The sequence below is a fragment of the Rattus norvegicus genome, chromosome 7, assembly GCF_036323735.1.
Source record: "Rattus norvegicus strain BN/NHsdMcwi chromosome 7, GRCr8, whole genome shotgun sequence".
Classification (NCBI taxonomy): domain Eukaryota; kingdom Metazoa; phylum Chordata; class Mammalia; order Rodentia; family Muridae; genus Rattus; species Rattus norvegicus.
The window spans coordinates 54,308,417-54,331,689 of NC_086025.1; the positions used below are offsets into that span (position 1 = coordinate 54,308,417).

A 23,273-nucleotide genomic window follows, 5' to 3' on the forward strand; every position below is an offset into this window, starting at 1 on the left:
GGAAGGAACTCAATATTCAGATGGTGGGCAGTACATGTGCCTATGCTTTGAAAGATTTTGCTGTGCCAAGCAGAAGGGTAGAGCCACTGCCCGGATCCATTCACAATCCATTCAAATAAATATCAACAAGGGGAAAACTCAGGTTCAAAGGCCTGGTTGTTTCTCTTTGAACACCATTTACCTGCCCATTGCCTCTGATGGATTTCTCTCTCTGCCTCCAGTGGTCTTTGTGCAAGACTTGAAAATAATCTTCCTGGTCTCCACACAGGGCAGCAGTAAGTTTCCTGACAGGGCAGGATCTCGCAGAAAGTGATTTCAGGCACTTGCAGGGAGGTCTGTGTGGTCACCACAGTTGTGTGGGGAGCTGCAAGGCATCGCAGGTAGTGTCACCCAAAGTGGTGGCATGTAGAGGGTCACCCAAGGTGGTGGCATGCAGAGGGAAAGTGGGCTGGGGTTATCATTAGGAACAGGAAGACTGTACCTGAGGTGGGAACAGTGGAGGGCAGAGCTGGCTCTGAAGAACTTGTAGTATTGCTGTAAGAGTACCAGTTGGTTACTGACAGGGACCTCTGAGGGACTTCTCCCGGGGCTGTAATGATGACTCAGAGATTAGGAGCATTTGCTGTTCTTGCAGAAGACCCAGGTTCAGTTCTAGCCCTCACGTTAAGGAATTTCATCACTCGAAATTCCAACTTCAGGGGATCCAATGCCCTCTTCTGGCCTCCTAAGGCACCCACAAACATACATATGTATATGTACATATATATGTGTGTGTATATACATATATATGTATATATATATATGAATAAATCTTTTTTTAAGTCCTTCTCTCAAAGGAATACAAGATCTGAACTCTTACCTTAGAGGGAGATTTGGGGAGCGCCGGTTCTGATCCTTTAAGCTAAGTATGTAGAGGGCAACTATTGTCAAGGCACTGTTGAAGGGGGAAAACATTATGTGGCAGATTTGTTTCCACATGTATCTCAGTCAAGCTGCCAGATGGCCAAAGTTGTTCTCACAGGCCACACATACGGGAGGAGGAGAGAAAGGCAGCTATAGCTGGCAGAAACACCATGGAAACAACCCAGTTAGGTTTTTCTGCCTGGGACAGAGAAAAGAGTGAGCTCCCCATAGTTTGGAAGTTCAAAGGGTTCTCTGTGCAGAAAAAAACCTTCACAGACCCCACCCTTGGCCCTGGCAAGAGGTCACCAGAGGAAGCCTGTCAATAGCTGGAGGCGGGGCAGAAAAGAGCAAGAATGAATGAATCTTGCTTCCTGCTGGTGGCTTTGATCCATGCTGTTGAGCTGAGAGATGAGAAGGTCGGTCCTGGACCACAAAACCTTTGCTCACCTCCAGTATCTCTCTCACAGTACAATGTATCAGCTAGAGAGAAGGGAGAAAGGATGCGCAACAAAGTATGCACACGATGTGACTACAAAATAACAAAGGTGTCTGCTCTCTGGAACACAGCTGATTCAACAAAATTAAAGTGTTCCTCCGTAAGGGTTCTAGGGTTTGGGGTGGGAATCCTAGCAGTGCTTAGCCATCTGAACGTTGTGGCCTGCCTTCCTCTTTGCACGGAATTTATTAGACTCTCTCCTGAGTCACCCAGAAGTCTGCTGGAAGTAAGGCTACCTGACTTGCCCCGCCTTGCCAGCCTCACTTCACGCCTTGCTTTCCAAACTCAATTCCTCAGTACTTTGTTCTCCCATGAAATCGGTAGAGTTACCATCGCTGCAGAAAAACAAAGAGATGTCTTACAAACCAATTCCGTTCACAGGAAGGGAATTCCTCACGGTGCCCTGAGAGACAGCTGGTGGCTGCCCGACAGACTCAGTTCTTTCTGGAAAAGTGGTACTAAGTCTAGAGATGTGTCAGACAGAGCCTGTAGTGTTACCCTAGCATGATCACTGTGGACCGGTGTCCCTTGCTTTGGGCTTTCCTGTGCCTCCCCGTCTCTGTCTCCTCCACTATGAATTCTAAAACCTTGCCCTGATTCATGTTTGACAGCTGCCTCAATGCTCAGATTAGAAGACTTCTGATGCATTAGAATGAAACAGACATATGCTTTCTTCAGAGGCAAACCCTGGTTTTGACCCTTCTCAGGCACAACTGAGACCAGAACTATTTGTAGTCCTAATGCTCAACTCTGGGCTCAGAAGATCTGATAAACAGTGTTTTTTCTCAGAACTAGACTCCCTCTCACCTCCTCACTCACAGGCCTGGGTTTGCTATCTCTGGAGAATATGAAGTATGTCTGCTAAAAATAGATGCTCCATCCTCTCCCTGGCTAGGAAACCTAGCAGAAGACAAGTACTTGGAAGAATTAGGAAAAAATGCAAAGGCTTCTGATGGGAATTTTGGGTCATGGTATTAAATTCCTGGGCATTTCCCCCCTTCTCCCTCGTCCACTCTCTCCCCTCTCCCTCCCCCAATCCATCATCTCCTCTCCTTCCTCCACTCTCTCTCCTTTCTCTTCCCCACTCCCTCATCCCCTTTTCCTCCTCTACTCTCTCCTCTTTCTCTTCCCCACTCCCTCATCCTCTCTCCCTCCTCCACTCCCTTCCCCACTCCCTCCTCCCCTCTCCCTCCTCCGCCCCCTCCTCCACTCTCCCCAACTCCCTCTTCTACTCCTTCCCCACTCCCTCCTCCACAACCATATCCATGCAGAGGCAGAGGTCAGAGCAACCACAGCCTCTCTCACTTATTTTCAGGGCTACTCTCCTAGTCTGGGCTTTGGTTTCATTACATCAATTGGCTCCCACAGCTCTTGATGTCTCTTCAATGTGATTTTAAGTGAAGAATGCAAAATGTGCTGATGGATGTCGGTGGCCAGGCAGCACTGACTGTGGGGTTTCAGACTCACCCTCTCTCGCACACAGCCAGAAAGGAAAACAAAGAACTTGAGAAAGCTACATGCAAAGGTAAGACAAGTAACACACACATACACACACACCACACCACACCACACATATCACACACACACACACACACACGCACACCACACATACCACACACACACAGCACACCACACATCACACACACACGCGCACACCACACATACCACACACACACAGCACACCACACACACACACACACACACACACCACACATACCACACACACATATCACACACCACACCACACCACACATATCACACACACACACACACACACGCACACCACACATACCACACACACACAGCACACCACACATCACACACACACACACCACACATACATTCACACACACACACGCACACCACACACCACACATCACACACCACATACACACACCACACATACATACACACACACACACACGCACACCACACATACCACACACACAAACACATCACACACACACACACACACACACACACATCTGCTAAGTCACAAATGAAAAGAATAAAATCACCATCTATCATCTCACATCAAAGTATACAAATCAGTAATCTTTTCTTCAAGTTATGAATTTCAAAAGGGCTGCCGTCTCTTTAAGCTATTGAAGGTTGTGTCTGCTTTAAAAACCTCCTTGTCTTCAAAGCAAAGAGAAGATCAGAAAGGTAAGGGGAAAAGGAAGGGCTCCATAGCATAACATTGAAGTTTGTCTTACCAAAATGTCATCACAGCAATCAGAGCTATAACCAATGTCTGGAAAACCCAGGTAGGACACGATGGTTTCCTTCCTGAGAAAGAGACCTGTGGAAAGTTGATGAATGGGGACAGATCAGCACAGCAGCTGTGAGGCCTGAAGACCTGAGCACAGGAATCCTTGCTGCCTCCCTAGGACGATGACTGGTGACTGCTTCTTACTTGCCTCAATTTACATCTGCCCCTCTGCTCCTCCCTCTCTGAATAGAACAACCTTGGTCAGAGCCTCCCTTTGTTTGGTGCTTAGCAACCCATCCTTTCCCTGGTCTGCACCAGACAATCTTGCTTTTTACCAAAGAAGGCCAGACACCAGCCTTCTAATAGACTTGGAAAGATCCAAGCTCCTCCAGATATCAAGGAATAAATCCCCACAGGAGAATGCCAGGGAAGCCATAGAAAAGATTTTGTGGCACAAAATCCTACCACACACACCTTATAGTGCATAAGGGTCCCATTCCCCCTCCGTTGAATGAGGACAGCTCTGGGCCTGGGTCCTGTTAATCTTCCATCCACTCAATGACTATTTACTGACTGCTGTTACGTACAACCACTGAGTATATGAAGTCAGTAAGCACTGTCTCTAGGAAGGTAAGGAAACACACTGGCACATGGGGAACGGGCAGGAAGTAACGGGGAGCACTGTTTCCTTCCTTCTCGCAATACAGAGCAGAATCGTGATTTTTGCTCAAAGGAGCTGTCTACAGGAGTGGAAACAACTAAGAAATATCTTTAAAATGGCCTTTAGTTATTTCTTGGATTTGCTCTCTGGTTAAGAAACATAATTTCCAATGCTAAAAGGAAGTGTTTGATCTTAAACTTTTTAACCAGCTCCCAAGCCTGCGGGCTACTAGAACAAAGCCTTTTTCCATGATGTCACTGGAAGCAAGTCTGGAAGTCACAGAGTCCATGACTGGCCCCCTTCCTACACCTCACTGTGAGTGTTCTAAGGATGCGAGTGCTACCCTACAAAGAGAGGACTCGGTGGAGTTTGTGGAGTTGATTGGAATTAATAATTCTTAGAAGTATTCCCTCATCAAACTGCTCTCTGCAGCTGCCAGACTCGTTTGCATCCCCTCGATTTTGCTCACCGTCCTTTGACCACACGTTGGTAAATGACTGAGAGTCATTCCTGGACACATCTCCTCCGTATCATTGACTCTCATTGTCCTTACCATTCACATAGGAAAATAAAATACTATCTGAGTGCCTCTCGAGTTATTAGGAGGGTCGACTTAACAACAGAGCAATTCTCCAATTTGGGTCACGCCTAAGGATTACTATAGAACCTATCAAATATCTAAGTGCCCTGGCAAGCTCTGTCTCAATGGGTTTTATTGGGAGTGAGAAATATGTATCCATTCAATTTCCTCCCCTCGCTCCCTCTTTGACTTATTCTGAATTCTATCTTGAACTGCCAGGGCCTCTCTCTCCCTTCCTCTGCATATACCAGCTGCCTGCATTTGGGAGACAGAGAAATAGAGAAAAGTCAGAGCACTCTGACTGAGTGCATTAGCACTATAGACAGATGTCTTGGCCAGCAGGGAGAGTTGTGCTGTCCTACCTACTCTTCATAGCACCTAGACATCCATTAGCTGTTCACAGTAGCACTCACCACTCAGCCTAGGAGCACCATTTTCCACCTATGTGTATGTCTTTTCCCCCAGTGACCCAAGGAGGCCTCTAGAAGAAAAGGTCACCTGGTCCCAGGCAAGAGAGGTCAACATCAGAGAAGCAGAGAGTGCTACTGGGACAGCACAGGGGTGATCATTTGTACTTTATCAAGCTCCCTGGACCATTCTGCTGCACACCATGAGAACCACAATGATGGTGGGTTTGGAACATTCACAATCATGAGTATGGGCTGGAGACACGGCTCAGTGGTTAAGAGCACTGGCTGCCCTTTCAGAGGTCCTGAGTACAATTCTCAGCAACCACACGGTGGCTCACAACCATCTCTAATGAGATCTGGTGCCCTCTTCTGGCATGCAGGCATGCATGCAGGCAGAACACTACATATATAATAAATAGAACTTAAACAAGTGTGAGTGTGTGCCTAGCGTTTGCTGTGTCCCAGGCATTCTGAGTGCTTCGTGCACACCAATGTAGCGCATCCTCACGATCCCGCTCAGCAATGCTTGGAGGAAGGTGCCTTGACCATCCAATCCATCCTCGGAGGCAAGAGAAGGCAGAGGAAGGCCAAGTTTCTCTCCAGAGACATATAGCTAAAATGTCATGAAGACAGACTTTGAATTCAAACTTTCCGGCTTTGTAGTCTGCGGTTTTAAACACTGTGCCGTGCCACCCATTTGTTCCGTATGTAAAAAGGGGGAAAATATCAAGCAACTTAGGAATTACGCAAAATATCTTTATGGCTTATCAATGAATACATGAACATGTATGTGCACGTGTGTGCATGAGGCGGGAGTAGCATTTTCCTCTGCAACTGAAACATTTCATTCTACATGGACAGCTCCTTAAGGTAGGAAATAAAACTTCAAACTATCTTCAGAAAGTCATCAAAATGGACCAGATTCATTAGGTCCCCCTCTCTTGAGTATACAATCAGTTATGACCTTGAGTGGCACTTTCACAGACAAGACAAGCTGCAAAAGACACCCAGATGAGCCCAGGCCCTCTGAACAAAGCAGATGAACAAAAGGCCACTCAGGGGGCCTAGAAAAGGCTCAGAATAACAGAGCCACCCAGATAGGACACTGCCCAACGTGCTAAGCTGCCTGCAGGTGTGCAGTGAGCTCCAGGACCCCAGCTCTGAGAGCTGTCACCTGTGCTGCTGTGACTTTGCAGATGCAGCTGTCTCTGAGGCATTTCTGCTCCTATAAGTAACCCCTCACCCGTACTCCCATAAGTAACCCCTATAAAACTAATTGGTTCACCAGGTTGGACTTTTGTGGTCTGTCATTGGTTATCCGAGGTGAGGACATATTTGTTCATGTCTCCCCAGGAATAAATGTTTCACAGCGATGTGTGTATATATATATATGTGTGTGTGTGTGTGTGTGTGTGTGTGTGTGTGTGTGTGTGTGTGTGTGTATGTATAAAGATGCTATGTGTATATGTCCCATGTGAAGGCTGTTGGATGGGGTTCCTTAAGAGATGGGGTTCACTTGAGGCAGTTCGTGTAAACAATAACTGGTAGGTTGTTTCTGAAGTGGTCTGGTCATGTTCTGGACTCTTTAGGCTTTTGTTGTTTAAAAAACAATTAATAGTCAATAACACACCAGCCAAAGAATGCAAATGAGGGAAACAGACCAAGGAAAAGGTGCTGGTCAACTTCTCTAAAACGTGTCTGTGTTTGTGTGTGTGTGTGTGTGTGTGTATGTGTAGTGTGTGTGAATATATGTTTGTGTGTATGTGTGTGTATGTGTATTGCAGTGTTTGTGTGTGTGTGTGAATGTGTGTTTGTGTGTGTATGTGTATGTGCAGTGTGTGTGTGTGTGAATGTGTGTTTGTGTGTGTGAATGTGTGTCTGTGTGTGTGTGCAGTGTCTGTGAATGTGTGCACCTGTGTGTATGTGTGTTTGTGTGTTCGCAAGTGTGTACGTGCATTACCTGCTACTGTGGATTGAAAACAGGAGCACTCATGTGTGAGGCAAGTGCTCTACCGTGAGCTACTCGCACTGCCTGTCTTCTGTGTTTTCATTTTGAGACAGGGCTCTTACAAAGTTGCCCAGGCTCATCCTGACTCATTTTAGATCCCAGGCTCTAACAAAAGGCAGGCTTTGCTCTCACCATCTCTAGGCCTCCACCTCCCACTGCCCCCCCAACACCCATCCCCCAGTAGCTGGGAGACAGATCTACCCCAGGAGGCTCACTAAGACTTCCATTTACATTCCAGTGTTTTGTTTGGAGGACAGCACCTCCGGTCATTTACATTTCAGTCTCTTTACCTTGGTGGGCTTTGTGGAACCTGCCCTTCTTGCTGAAGATGCACTGACAGCTCTGCTAAATTTGCTTTAAAAGAGAGAGAGAGAATTGATTACTATTCAGATGCCTCTCTAGGAGGTATGTGACAATGGCCCAGGCTGTCAGAACCCAGCAGAGGGACTTTTCTTTTGTAGGACAGCGATAATTTGAAAAAAGAAAAGCCACAGCAATTGGGGTTCTTTTGTGTGTGGGGGGGGTGGCTTAAGTAAACATTAATGATTGCATTAATATTACTTTTTTTTCTTAAAAGAACCAGAGCCCAGGAAATGGCATTTAATTCCTTAAGTAGTCAGAACAGACAATAAAATAGCTCTCCCACCCCCAAATCAAACATGATTCTTCCCTTCATATTTAGAAATGGCCACCTCTTCTCCTTGAAGGGACAGACATCCTTTTGCTAATACTTAGCACTTCTCTAATGGTTGAGGCGCTTAAACGGAGTCCTCATGATTCATTCGTTTTAAAAGCACCAACAGAAAAAGTAACAAGGATATCCAGGAGGGGGAGGATGGCATCCCAAAATATTCCAAGGCAGGACTGGGAACCGCAGAGTATAACTGTTGCTCTGCCCACAAGGCCAGGCAGAGTGGTCTCCAATGAGAGGGAGCCACCGAACTGACTGGCTCCTTTACCTTGTCTGACCTGACCTGAGTGAACTGGCTTCGCTGCTGCTGACAGAGGACTTCCAGCTGCTCCTGAGGTGTTTCAACCTGACCAGGTTTTTGTTCCATATCTCTAACTCCTCTATTCTCTCTTCCAGACTGTTGGTGAGTTTGCACAGCTGCTTCACGGCCCCCACGTTCTCCATGAAGATCTGGTCCTGGAAAGGAACACAGTACAAGCTGCAGACCTATAGACTTTGAGGCCACCACTCTCTCTAAAGGCAGAGGATGCCACCTTAAACGGTCGTGTACCCGCAATTTCTACTTCACTCTGGGGAAATCTGCAGTGGTTCGAACACTCAGAACATGTTACCCAAACTGCCAGGTGTGCCGTAAAACTGCATCTGATCAGTTTGCAATAAAATAAAAATGTGTCTTTGTTACAGAAGTAAGAAAAGTGAACTGAAGGACACTGTCAAGTATGAAGTCCAAATACACATCCTCTAAGACCATTGTGGTAAGTTTAAGGCCCATAAAAAAAATGAAAAGGGGACCAGGCTTCCATGGGCTGATTTGTATGTTCATTGCTAAATCCCCTTATGAAGCGACAGCAGCTCTCCCCGATAAAATGTGCACCAAGTTGTTCAGGCCCTGAAGGAGGCTTTAGCCAGGTGTGGCATGCACCTGTAATTCTAACATCCAGAAGGCTGAGGCAGGAGGATGACTATGAGTTCTAGCTAATCTGGGCTGTCCAGTGAGTTCCAGGTCCAACCTCTGCTATACAGAGAGACCACATCTCCAAAATAAAATTTAAAAATAAAATAAAAACAACAACATTTCTCTAAAGATCCTAACTTTTCACTGAGTTCCGCTACCAGGTAAAAAATGGATGAGTTCTTGAGATTTCAGCCTTTCCATTTGTAAGCGTGACAATAATTCTTGCGATTTCATTTCTCCTTAACATCTCTGGAGTGATCGTGTATAATCAGATGATAATCTGGCTCTCAAACAGAATGTTTAAAACATACTTAGCCCCGTTTGTTCAATGAAAGCCACTAAAACATCTGAAGCGACAAAGAAGACTGGAGAACTCACCAAAGCCAAGATGGCCAAGCCACATCCTGCCCGACCCAGGGTTCGGTCTTACTATGAGCACGTGTCTATCTTGGCCATAATAAAAAGCACCGGCAAGCTCTTGTCAGATCTCACACTGACCCCATGACCTTTCCTCTTCTCTCTTCTCAAAAGTTCAAAGTGCCAAGCAATGCCTGCGTCTTACAGAGAGAGCATACGACAAAGACCCTGAGGCCAAGATTATCTATGGCTGGGACGTATTGGGGTTGTGTGTTTGTGGGGCTCATGCAAACTGAATCGTTCTTGGTTTAAACCATCAAAAACAACTGCTGAAAGAGGGGATTAAAGTATGGTATTCACAGGCATGGAAATGAACTGGTTAAACCTGTTATTTGGAACAATGAATATACGGTAATACGGTGCGGACAGTAATACGGTGCGGACAACGGAGAGGTATATGGTAATACAGTAGAGGCTCAGAGCGGAACATTCCAGAGTTAAGATTCAGTTTGTTTTGAGACAACATTTGTCTCGAGAAGCATTGAAAGATCTTGTAAATTCCCAGCCAGTTGAGAGGGTTTAAGGAAGCCCTCGGATCCTGTCAGTTGGCCGTTTGCCCATATTGGGTGTTGCTTGCTATCTCTCTACCCGAATGGAGAGTGTGTGGGCGGCCATTGTGTTGATTCTTTGTTAAATAGCAAATGACAGCAGGCAAACTGAGAGGTGCCAAGTTAGCAGCTTGGAAAAGCAGAAAGGCTTTGGGAAGCAACAGACCAACAGGTTCATCTCTGAGGCTTGTGTTTGCTTTAAGGGTGTGTGTTTGAGTGTGTGTGTGTGTGTGTGTGTGTGTGTGTATGAGTATGTGTGCATATATGTGTGTATATATATGTGAGTGTGTAAGTATGTATATATCTGTATGAATGTGGTGTGACTGTGTGTATGTGAGAGTGTGTGTATGTGTGAGTGTGTGTATGTGTGAGTGTGTCTATGTGTGTGAATGTAAATGTGTGTATGTGTGAGTGTGTATATGTGTTTAAGTGTGTGGCTGTGTGAGTATGTGGGTATGTATGTGTGTGAGTGTGGGTATGTATATATGTGTGTGAGTGTGTGTATGTGAGAATGTGTGTATGTCTGTGTAAGTGTGTATGTGTGAGTGTGTGGGTATGTGTATATGTATATGAGTGTGGGTATGTATGTATGTGTGTGTGTATGTGTGTATGTGTGAGTGGTAAATGTGTGTATGTGTGAGTGTGTATATGTGTTTAAGTGTGTGGCTGTGTGAGTGTGTGGGTATGTATACATGTGTGTGAGTGTGAGTATGTATGAATGTGTGAATGTGTGTATGTCTGTGTGAGTGTGTGGATGTGTGTATGTGTAAGTGTGTAGATGTGTATGTAAGTATGTGTATATGTTCATGAGTGTGTGTGTATGTGTCTGTGTATATATCTGTGTATATATGTGTGTGTAAGTATGTGCATATGTGTGATTTTGTGTGTGTGTGTACCTGTATTCTAAAATTTACCCCCAAAAGTGTTTTTCTCTGAAAATCTTATTCGATAGCCTTTTTAAAATCTATCTAAAATACCGTAGTGATAAAACACACAGTGGGGCAGATTTAGCAATAACCTATTAAAACTACACGTGCGTTTATTTCCTGAGCCAGTAATACCCACTTCCAGAAATATCTTCCCTGGACTGACTGGTAAAATACAGGATAGTGGGGAGTGACTGACATCACCCGAACACTGTCAGAGAGGCTCCAGGATGAAGGCGAGCACTGCACAGCAGCAACTGCACCTCAGGAGGGAGGAGAGGACCTTCCGGTACCGATGCACGGCAAAGAGTGACCGTGAGGGAGGAAAAAGGTGGGGAGGTGCACACAGGTGATCCATTGTCTCTAGAAAGGAGGGTATTTTCCATTTAAGTTATAATTTAAAATTTTATACATACTGGAAAAGAAGAAGCAAGGCAGGCAAAATGAATAAAACCAGGCTGTCAGAATAAACCTTCATTGTATATGTCATGTGTAATATATTATATATGTGCACAGCTATTTAAATTTGCCTTTCAAATAATGTGGGTATTTTACCTTATGTTCTCATTCGCATGTGAATATACCCTCTAATTGCTAAATACATATATCAGGTGGGAGACTAACTGGGTAGAGGCCACGAAACTAGCAAGGGACTCAATGTGACTGGAAGACAAGACAACAGAGCCAAGTAAAGGGAGAGGCTGGGGGTAAAAGAGGCAGCAGAAAAGGGGCAGGGAGATAGGGGGAGTTGGGGTTCAAAAATCAACCAAATGGAGTACACATGAAATTCCCATTTGGAATCTTAACTGCTTTGTAAGACTACAAAAAATAAAAATACAATAAAATACAAAGAAAGAAAAAATAATGTGGGTATTTATTAATAATGAAGAACCATTATTATACTAAAAAAGCAACTTATTTTTCAAAAGCAAAGAAATAAATACAACATGCAATTGAATTTCTGGTCTTATCTTACAGAAAGGATTTATTTTAAATGTGTTTTCAAAACACTGATTGACTAGTCCTTCTTAGAAAGATATATTCCTCACAGAAACTAGAAATCATTAGCAATGAAAACTTTTAAGAATAATACTGTAAGTAATAACAGTGAAAGATTATAGGTACACACATACCACACACAATTCTAACTGGACATAACAGATGCATGATTGTGTTAGAGACCTTCAGTTCTTAAGTATTGAAGGTAAATATATAAACACAAAACCAAAAGTTTAAGATCCAGCTAGCAACTCTAGGTTTACATTACAAGTATCAGCGTGGATTCCTGATGTACTCCATCTCCTTGGAGGAAAACTATTTCCTATCTTTGCCCATGAACAAGTATAATAAAAAGACATTATGAAGCTAAAACGTGCATGCTGAAAGGGACCGGATATAGATCTCTCCTGAGAGACACATCCAGAGCATGTCCAATACAGAGGTCAATGCTAGCAGCAAACCACCGAACTGAGAACAGGACCCCCTTGGGGGGAATTAGAGGAAGTATTGAAAGAATTGAAGGAATTTGCAACCCCATAAGAACAACAATGCCAACCAACCAGAGCTTGCAGGGACTAAACCACTACCGAAAGACTATATACATGGACTGACCCAGGCTCCAACTGCAGAGAATGGCCTTGTTGGGGCACTAGTGGAAGGGAAAGCCCTTGGTCTTGCCAAGATTGGACCCCCAGTGTAGGGGAATGTTGGGGAAGTAAGGGAGTAAATAGGTGGGTAAACCCATATGAGGGAGGGGGAAGGGGTGGGGGGACTTATGGACAGGAAACTGGGAAAGGGAATAACATTTGAAATGTAAATAAAGAAATATATCTAATTTTTTTAAAGAAAGACATTTCTGATCCACTAACAGCACATTCATTATGGTCTCTAAATACCACTCACTGAAGGGAACCAGGAATCTTGTGAGGAGTAGTCCCAGGTTTGGGGCAGGCAGGGTATGAAGAGAGAGCTCAGACACCTCTCTGAGGAGGCAGAGGATGGCAGCCCACAACTGTCAGAGTAAGCAGCAACCTCCTGAAGAGGCCGGAGAACATCAAAGGACAAACTGCTGGAACAGATCAAAGGACCGTATTTGTTTTAAAAGGACCCATGGTCATACCCAACTTAAAAACGTTATGGGTTGCCATCAGAAGACATTGAAGTTTAGCTTTTCTTCAGAGCACTCATAAATAGAGGAAGGAACGAACTGTTGCTTACTCCACTAAATATCAACTATCTAGTGAGGAACGTGTCCTTCGCTTAATAGAATGCCAAAGACTAAGTAAGGAATGACAGACTATCACTGTTTGCTACCCCCCTCCAACAATGGAACTTAAAAAATTATTCTTAATGGCTGCCCAAACCAGATGCTCCTGTGCATGCCTGTTGTGTTACACAAACAAAACAAAAACACTTGTGAAAGCTCAGCACCAACTCTTGTAACATTTACCATAATCGGTAAATTTTTCTACATGATAACAGTCCTGCAGTTCCATTTTTAAGAAGTGCTCCTTCCTTTTCAGAAAAATGTTGTCAGGCTGGGGAGACAGAGCTCCAGGTAAAGCCTTGACTGTGCAACCACAAAAATGCAAATTAGTCACCCAGAACTCTAGGGGAGAGAGAGAGCCAGGCAGGCATGGTGATACATACTTATAACTCTAGGGAGACAGAGACAGGCAACCTAGGACTCTCTGACAGACACTCTAGAGCAATCAGCAAGTCAGCGAGAGACCCTGTCTCAAAAAACAAGGTTGATGGTGCTTCTGAGGAATGAGAGCCAAGACTGACCTCTGGCTTCCAAATACATGTGCTGTAACACACACACACACACACACACACACACACACACACACACACACACACACACAGAGAGAGAGACAGAAGACAAAGACACAGAGACAGACAGACATATATATATATAAAGTATCTATAATAAAATGATACAACTTTGGAACTCAGTTTAAATAATTTAGTTGGAGAAAGGTAAGAATTTGTAGCAGGTTGGAACTGGAGTTTAAAATGCCCGCTGTAGACTCACACGCTCCAACACTTGGTTGACTGATTGGTGGGCAGTGCTATGAGTCTTGGTCACCCTTGGGATGGGCACAGAGCTTCCAGTAGCGAGTCACTGAGGATGGACTTTTGAGGGGTGTGGCCCAGGCTACCTGTAGCCTGAGTCGTCATCTCCTGCTGCCTCATGCAGTATTGCTTGCTGCCATGAGCTACCCCATCACCAGGTACTAAACCTGAGTCACAATAAATCTTTCCTCCCTTAAGTAAATTCTGTCAGGTATTTTGTTACAGCAATGAGAAAAATAATTAATATACTCTGGATTCTGAATGAGAAGGCTGGAGGTTTCATTACTGTGGCGGTCTGAATGGAAAATGGCCCCCACGGGCTCACAGGAAGCGGCATTATTAGGAGGTGTGGCTTTGTTGGAGTGGGTGTGGTCTTGTTGGAGGAAGTGCGTCATTGGGGCGGGCTTTGAGGTCTCAGAAGCTCAAACCAGGCCCAGTGGCTCACTATCTCTTCCTGCTGCCTTTAGATTCAAATGTAGAAGTCTCAGATAGCTACCACTCCATCACTATGTCTGCCTACATGCCGCCTTGATGATAATGACTGAACCTTTGAACCTGTAAGCCAGTCCCAGTTAAATGTGCTTTCTAAGAGCTGCCATCTTCATGGTGTCTCTTCACAGCCATAAAACCCTAACTAAGATAATTACTATTCTAATTTTGTGTATACTAAAACTATTTGGGGGCAGTGGAGAGAGGGCTTAGTGGTGAGAAGCAAATACAGCTCATGCAAAGGATGCGGGTTTGAGTCCCAGCATCCACGTGACCCCTCAGAGCTGCCTGTAACTCTAGTTCCACAGGGAATCTGATGCCTCTAACTTCCGGCCTTCTCGGGCACCTACACTCAGAGGTACAGCATCAAAGTAACAGTGATGATGGTGGTGGTGGTGGTGATGATGTAGAGGAGAAAGAGGAAGAGGAGGAAAGATTCATTAAAAAATGTTTTCTTTAAAAATTAAAAGATCTTCTGACAGAAACTGTTCTAGGGTTTCTGACATAGGTTCAGGCTTTCCTTGTGTTTAGTAAAACTACAGCAGAAATAATGAAGATAAGAATAGCATTCCCAGCTGGAGATATGGCTCAGTGGTTAACACACTGACTGCTCTTCCAGAGGTTCTGAGTTCAATTCCCAGAAACCACATGATAGCTCACAACCATCTATAGTGGGGGTCTGATGCCCTCTTCTGGTGTGTCTGAAGAGAGCAACAGTGTACTTATATATAATAAATAAATCTTTAAAAAGGAAGAAGAAGGAGAGGAGGAGGAAGAGGAGGCTGGTCCTCTTTAAAAAAAAAAAAAACAAAAGAAAAAAGAGAAAAGAACATTCCATGATTCGAAGACATCATGGATGTTCCACTATTGCTCACTAAGCTTAGATTACATTAAGCGACAACAAGGGTAATATTCACAGTGGGCCATGTGATCAGTAGATATCCAATCAGTGACCCAAATCACACTGCTGTTCATTCCCTGTGACCTCTTCCCCCAGCAGCTCGCACACAGCCCATCCATCCATCTACTGTCCTACACCCACCCCCAGGCCATCTACTATCCTACAGCTCCTGAGCCCTGCCCCCTTTCTCCACCACACCCTGCACACACCCTCTCCTTTCTCTGCTTCTTTTTAGAAAAGGTTTCCCTCAATACACTGTGACTTAGCTCTAACCGAGGCAGGCAGTGAAGAATGGTAAGATCCTCCCTAAACTACTAATCAACTCTTTCCTCAATGCCTTCCCCGAGGGATTTCTAATCCTGTCTTAGGAGATATAAGCGATTGCTGCCCATGCCTAGTTATGTGTCAATGATGATAAAAGGCCGGCTCTTATTTCTCCGGCTCATAGTTTTCAGCATCATAGATCTTGTAGGTGTCCTATAGGCAGGGAGATATTTCACGTGTTTTTCTATTTTAGGAAGTAGTAAAGATGCAGGGGGAATTTATTACTCCTTACTGCTTATAATCATGGCCTGTCCTGACTTCACAGAGATTTCTAGGATCTGTTAGTGCGATCAACTCTCGCTGAAAGACTTAAAATTCTGACTTTTGTCCGGCATGTCAGTGAAACTTGTAAGGACGTTCAAAACTAGTTGTAAACGCCCCTGACCCTGGTAAGAGTGGCTCTCTGAGAGTATTTGACCAGGAATGTGTATCTGGATGCTCGGGGAACAATTTCTTCATAGACATGTCTAGTCTCCATGGAAAGGTTTGAATTTATTAATGCAAGAGCATATACTCTACACCGAAGCACTTGGCAAGGTTTTCTTATTGATTATCACCCTTGGTTATAAACAACTGAACCTGATTCAATTCCTTAGCTCTGTCCAGCCGCAAATGTGGTCCAATACCTCAGCTGAACCACAACTTCACAGTTGCGATAAGAAAAAAAAAAACTGTCACAAAAAAAAATTACTGCTAATGTTAGAGAAGAATAATTTTGATACTGCACAGAGGGACACACGGACACCGTGAAGTAACTCAGAAGGCATTCTTTGTTTTTTCAAAAGAGCTGCAAGTGTCAGAACCCAAACTCAGCCAGCAAGCATACATGGCCAACATGGCGTCTGACTTTTACTCCTGATGTAGGTGGTCACGGGTCTCATTCCATGTTTCACAATCTGCTGTGATTAGGTGATCAGCAAGAACTGGGGAAACTCAAAAGATAGGAGCTGTCGTCCGGTCAACTACCTTTGCTAGGAGAACAGCAACGAGTTCCTCACCCGGGCCGCTGAGATGGCTCGAGAGGTGAGGGTTCTGATTGCTCAGCCCGGCAATCCCAGTTCATTCTCTGGGACCCTCGTGGTGGAAGAACGGAACCAATTCTGATAAGCTCTCCTAACACCCACCCACGCCTGTGCCGCCGGAAGCATGCGCGTCGTTACTGACTGCTCCCACCCCACAGACTTTCTTTCTTTTTTTTTTTTTTCCTTTCTTTTTTTTCCGGAGCTGGGGACCGAACCCAAGGCCTTGCGGTTGCTAGTCAAGCGCTCTACCACTGAGCTAAATCCCCAACCCCACAGACTTTCTCATCCACTGTTTGCACAGAATCGACCCTTCTTCAGGACACGCTCCTGCTGTGTTAGGCTCGGCAGCAGGAGGGAACAAACCAGACACCGCAGACACAGCTCCCGCCTTCAGAGGACACTGTTCAACGGAGAAACTGCCCACTAGTCAGAATAAACTATACAAGTAAGTATAGAGTTTAAAATTGTTATTAGCACCACAAAGGCCAAACACCAAGAGGAAAAACGAGCAGCACGGCCTACAGCTATGAGCAGAGCTACAGGAGATTAGCTTTGTAAAAGAGTACCAGGAAGGGATGAGAGAACAAAGGGAAGGTTCTTCTCCTCTTCTCCTGCTCATACACACCTACACACCTACACACCTACACACCTACACACACACACACACACACACACACACACACACACGAGAAAAAGAAATGACTAGAGGGCTGGACCAAATTCATAAGAGGACTCTAAGTACCAACTCCAAAAAAGGGGTCCACAGGGGTTGGGGATTTAGCTCAGTGGTAGAGCGCTTACCTAGGAAGTGCAAGGCCCTGGGTTAGGTCCCCAGCTCCGAAAAAAAGAACCAAAAAAAAAAAGGGGGGGGTCCACAGAGCTCTCCCTAATCACAGAAAGAAAAAGTCGATCTCACTCAATAATAATAGCAAAGTTTAGAAAGTCGGATGGCACATTAGTGCTTTGCACGAGTGCCAACCAACAGTCCGGTGGGTTGTTTTTGTTTGTTTGCTGAGATAGGGTTTCATTCAGTCTAGGCAGGCCGGGAACTTGCGCTCCTCCTGCTCCAGCCTTCCAAGTGCTGAGACTACAGGCATGGAGTGCCACACCCAGCCAAGCGGTGTTTCACAGCAGAAAGGCTGCCTGCATCCAGTACCCACTGCCAGCTTAGTCCTAGCTAGACCCTCCCATGGCCTCTCCCTCCTCCCATGGGCTCTCCCTCCTCCCTCTTCCTTACTGGTCCTCATAACTTGGGTTTGGGGTGCTGTCCTTACCATGTCTTTTCCTGACTTGCCCCATCCTCTCAGCCTCTGCCCTCTGTCTCTACTGCACTGGTTCTCAACCTGTGGGTCACGACCACTTTGGGAGGTAAACCAACCCTTTCCCGGGGGTTGCCTGAGATCATTGGAAGACACAGATACTTAGGTTATGATTCATAACGGTAGGAAAATGACAGTTATGAAGTAGCAAAGAAATGATTTTACGGTTAGGGGGTCACCATGACACTGCGACCCTGTGTTAAAGGGTCGCAGTGTTAGGAAGGTTAGAACTGCTGCTCATCCTCAACTGAAGGCTGCTAACAAATGCTCACACTGCTCCTCTTGCTTCACCACCACACAGATAACTGGAAGCTGCAACATGGAGCTCAAAGCCCCTGCTAGGAGCGTCACCCCAGCCCTATGTTTTCAGAACTGCTATTTCACAGGAGACAAGGGTCTAAAAAATCATGGGAAGATATATGATTTTTAAATATAGACAACAGATTTGAAAGGGGTTTTTTTGTTTGTTTGTTTTTGTTTTTTTTAACTATGAGAGAAATGCTACCCTCAGGCCAGACGGGGCCACAGGCTTCTCATCTGTGACTTTCATCCATAATCTCTCCTTTCCTGGCCTCTTCACAATTTTGCTACCGCCTCCTCTCTGCCCCCAGCTGCTCTCTAGAGTCCCACAACCTACACAGCCTTCTGGACATTTTCATCTTGGGTGTTCAGTTGACATCTCAAGGAAATCTGAACTCGTCTTCCCCAGAAAACCATTTCATCAGATTTTCTAATGCAAATAATCACTTCTCTTCCCTTCTCTGAGCTTCAGAAATGGAGCATTAATCTAAAGAAACCCTTCCTAGAATATCTACAGCCTACTGGACCCTGGACTTGTCCGCACGGGATATAAGAGTTCTCTGACCTCCAGATGACAGCAGATAGGATGGAACCCAAGGCTGTGGAGAGGCCGGATCAACCAAGACATCGCAGAACTCGTCAACCCATGCGTCCAATAATTGGTTCAGTTCCTAGAGCTTGAAGCCCTAGGGTGAAAACCAGGATAAAGTACCAGAGAATCATTTTGAAAAATATAGATTTCTGCTCTCACACAACTATTTAGAGAATTGACAAAGAACAAGTAAATCTACAGATAATTTCAGTAGGGTACAAATACCCTCCAAGAGGCTATGAATGGGAGTGTACACTATCCTCAGTAAAGAAGTCCAGCTGAGGGGTAGGTAGGTGTGCTGGCTGGTTTTGTGTGCCAACTTGACACAAGCTGGAGGTAGCACAGAGAAAGAAGTCTCTCTTGTGGAAATGCCTCCCTGAGATCCAGCTGCTTCTTGTGCAGAAATAGAAACCCTAAGACAGCAGGGTCTGTGCATAGTCACTGTATACCCTGGAATAACCATGAACCTCATAAAAGAAAGTGATGTGGTGCAGAGACCACTTCAGACCTAGGCAGTGAAGTCCAGAAGAGACTGCCTGGGAAAGTCTTCCCCTGTCTGGGAAAAGTCTTTAGGAATAGGAAACACTCGACAGCTCTGGGGCCAAAACATACTGGGTTGGAGGATGAGAGAAAAACGTCTAGTAAAAGAGGGGCTCACAAAGAGGAGGCGTCTGGGTGGGTGATTAAGAGGGGCAGGACACAACCTGGAGAAAGGGGAAGGGTGTCTTAGTTAGGGCTTCTATTACTGTAATAGACGCCATGGCCATAAGCAAGCTGGAAAAGAAAGGGTTTATTTCATCTTGCAGTCCATCATCCAAGAGAAACCCGGGCAACTCAAGGCGGGAACCCAGAGGCAGGAACTGAACTGATGCGGAGGTCATAGACGAACACTCTTACCGCCAGATCAGAAAGAGCATTTCAGGGAGACTCCCAGTGGGCTGTGTGCACTTTGAAGTTTGAGAAGCACTCCCGAATGAACTGACTGACAAAGTATAAATTAGTCTCCACTTAAACATCCGTGCCCACTGCTAAAAGAAAAAAAAAAATCCCTATGGCAATTTGCCTTCCTTTTCATACCTAAATCACTCGGTGCACATCCAGCTGGCGGCAGAGTAATTTCTGAGCCTTGCAAAAGAGCAGGATATCACAAGATTGACAGACACAGTATTACAGAACTACTGAAATCACACAGACTGCATTGCCAAGAGAGGAACTGCCTGACTTCGACCAGTTATCCAGCAAGGGGGGGGGGTTAATGTAGAGCCATGAGGGCATCCTTCAACAGAGAACAATTTGAATATCAAAGAATTCAGGCAAGCCCTTGCTTGGTGAAACGGATGAGACTCATGAATTGCACTGTAAAAATGACCCACTTTATGATCCTTTTGTGGAATTTAAGCACGATTTCATCACACACACACACACACACACACACACACACACACACACACACACCCTGTAAAAATCTCAACATCTTGTTTAATCACTAATTATTCTGAGGAGCACATTGAAGAATTATAATTTTCCTTGTATTATAGAACACGAGTATTTTGTTATGAGCTATAGTTCTCTCATTTTATTTTGCTTTTAGTTAGCTTGTTATTTTGTGTGTGTGAGTATTTTGCCTCCACGTGTCTGTGTGCGGGGTGAGGACAGGATGGCCAGAACCGCCACTGCCAATGGTTGTGAGCTGCCACGTGGTTGCTTGGGACTGAACCTGGGTCCTCTGGAAGATCAGCGAGTGCCATTAACCACTGAGCCTTCCCTCCACCTGTAGTTTTCTGTTTTTAAAGACAAGGTATGATTGAGCTTTTTGTTAACATTTCCTGTGCTGTCTGGACCTTGTTTTGAGAATAGCCGTGCAAAGTGAACTCTGCCTGGGCCAGTTTTCCTTCAATAATCCCTGGTGAAAGGAAATTCTGACCATTGCAAGTCCTTTGCCCCTCTGAGGCCTGTTGTTGTTGTTGCTATTGTGTTGTTGTTGTTGTTGTTGCTATTGTGTTGTTGTTGTTGTTGTTGTTATATGCCGGAAATATATTGTGTGAAAATTGGTACCAATTCTCTCTACAGCTCAGTGAGTGATCCTTTTCATGCCCCATCTCTGGGTAAACTGTGTCGGCCCCTTGTGCAGCCTGCAGAGGGGTGTAGCAGCGGGTGACAGCCGTAGCTGGCTGGAGGCACCTATGGAGTCATTGGTTACCTTATCCACCATGAGGAAGTTCTCCAGCGTCTCCCCATTTCCACAGGTGACACCCCCAACCTCTCTCACAGCTCTGGGCAGGATCTCTTGCACCTCTTGGGCAATCATTCCTACACACAAAACAGTTCGACAGGGTTAACGGGGGTGGGGAAATGCTCGCAGGATTTCCTGCATCAGAATGGAATACTGACGGCCATGGAAACTCTTTGGAAAGAGATGATTCGCTTTTGCTTTGATCTATAATTGAGGTGAGAACCACCACAGAATTGAAAGTAGAAGTGCCCACTCCATGCACTTGTAGTCGTGGCCGAGTGGTTAAGGCGATGGACTAGAAGTGCCCACTCCTTCCCTTCCTCCCCACCTCTCATTCTTAAGTCCCTGCCTAACCGGGACTGGGGGGTGGGGTGGGAAGGGTAAATAAATACTGTTACATCCCTATACATAGAAGGAGGCATGTTGCTAGTTTGATTCATTATGTTCCTACAGGAGACATTGGTCCTTCCGTGTTCCTGCTTATTATTCCCAGGCTAAGGAACGAGCATCACGGTGCTGATGTTCTTAGACAGTTTTATCCATCTCTCATCTTCATCCCCAGACTACCCAGGCCCCCACCCCCACCCTCGTCCCCATCCCCATCCCAACTCCTCTCCCCCTTCACACAGTTTGTGTTCCTCTTGGCCCTTGTACCCTTACCTCACAAGCAATATATTCAAAATCTTCTACCAGGACTTAGGGGTACAGCGTGGGGGTGTTACATGAAAGGTAACCCACACATTCTCCCTGTTCCAATGACTGTGAGTTTCTCAGAGGATGCGTTAGCTCGGCAGCCCGGAGAGTGAGTGCAGAAGCTCAGGATAAACAGACAAGCAGAAGCTCCCATAGCCGTAGCCGGCCACAGAAAGTTAAGGAAGGTTCTGAGTCTGTACCTGTTTGGTGGGCAGTGTCTATCCCCATGGCAGACGCAAATTCAGGTTTGTAGTCGTACTGTACAATCCTCATCTGCGCTATTCTTCTCAGCTGTTCATTCGTGTCAACCTGGTTTAATTAAAGGAGAGCAAATTTCACCTGGTTAGATTGTTAATTCAAATCAATGCGCAGCATGACCCTGAGAGATGCGGAAGACTGACGGGAAGATGAGAAACGTTCTCCTCAGAGAAGACAAAGCCTTAAGATCCACACTGGTAAACGCCAGTCTCCGACATGGTTCTCAACTTGTGGGTCGCGACCCTCAGAAGCCCAAGGGAAAACAGAGATATTTACATTACGATTCATAATTCTTGCAAAATGACAGTTATGAAGTAGCAATGGAAATAATTTTGTTGGGGGGGGGGAATACCACAACATGAGGAATTGTATTAAAGAGTTGGAGCATTCCGAAGGTTGAGAACCGCTGCTCCGATAAACGGAGCCAGGGATTCGAGTCTAAATTATGGGGCCAAGGAGCCGCCTACGCTGCTCTTGTCTCCTCTGGAAAGTTCAAGGATTCTGCCCAGGATACCAAGAAGTCCTGCTCAACTGTGTCCACAGCTGTGTGGCCCAGCCTCTACTTACAAACTGAAACTGCGTTGCCAGTTCAAAGACAACCTCTAGGTGAGGAGGGATCCCACACTCTTGAGTTACTTTGGACATTTGCTGGACTGAGTTTCTTTCAGTGGATTCTCCCTCCCTAAACCTCTCAGGGTACAGGTCAGCATAGATACCCTTGTCCCCTGCTATTGGGTCTAATGATGTCCCCAATTGCCACTGCCAAGTCCTCAAAGAAATTTATTGGTCCCCAGAAAGTTGATAGAAAGATGGTGAAGTTAATCTTCCCTAAAACTAAATGTTTGATTCGAAAGATCCCCTTTAATGTGAAGGATTGGGTTGTTTGATAAATTCACAAACAGCTGTATCTAATTATAATGATATTAGTTTGATTAAAAAAACAGCTACTTGTCTGTATGTTCTCTGGTTTTTCTTTAGAATACTGCTGGATTATGAAATCAATGGTATTTGGGCAATCAGAAATATATCACCCAGTGACTTCTGGGTAAAATGGCAGATTAGAAGCCATCTCTAAGTGAGTGGATTATTACAGTTGGGGAAGAAGAAGGGCAGCCCTACTGTACTACAGGCAAGCTTCTCACCGCAGGGCCCACTGATTAGCAAATGTGTGGCCCACTCTCTGTGAACTTCCTCCTAGGTCTGACTTGGCACCTGCTATGGCAGCCACACTGACCACTTGGGATATGGTGCACTGGC

At 45.3% G+C, this 23,273-nt stretch overlaps 1 protein-coding gene across 2 annotated transcripts in view; it reads right to left on the reverse strand.

Annotated features, from left to right (window-relative positions):
- Myrfl (myelin regulatory factor-like) overlaps positions 1-23,273 on the reverse strand; it is a 116,668-nt gene that overhangs the window by 18,987 nt on the left and 74,408 nt on the right. Inside the window, exons 12-19 of one of the 2 annotated variants that reach the window (XM_063264422.1) lie at positions 21,959-22,067; positions 21,033-21,142; positions 8,245-8,417; positions 7,561-7,624; positions 3,616-3,701; positions 860-934; positions 482-534; positions 182-364 (exon numbers count right to left, since the gene is read on the reverse strand). In XM_063264422.1, coding sequence (XP_063120492.1) covers positions 182-364; positions 482-534; positions 860-934; positions 3,616-3,701; positions 7,561-7,624; positions 8,245-8,417; positions 21,033-21,142; positions 21,959-22,067 — 853 coding nt within the window. Of the gene's footprint in view, positions 1-181; positions 365-481; positions 535-859; positions 935-3,615; positions 3,702-7,560; positions 7,625-8,229; positions 8,418-21,032; positions 21,143-21,958; positions 22,068-23,273 lie in introns of both variants that reach the window. The other variant, XM_063264421.1, reaches the window with a different exon arrangement.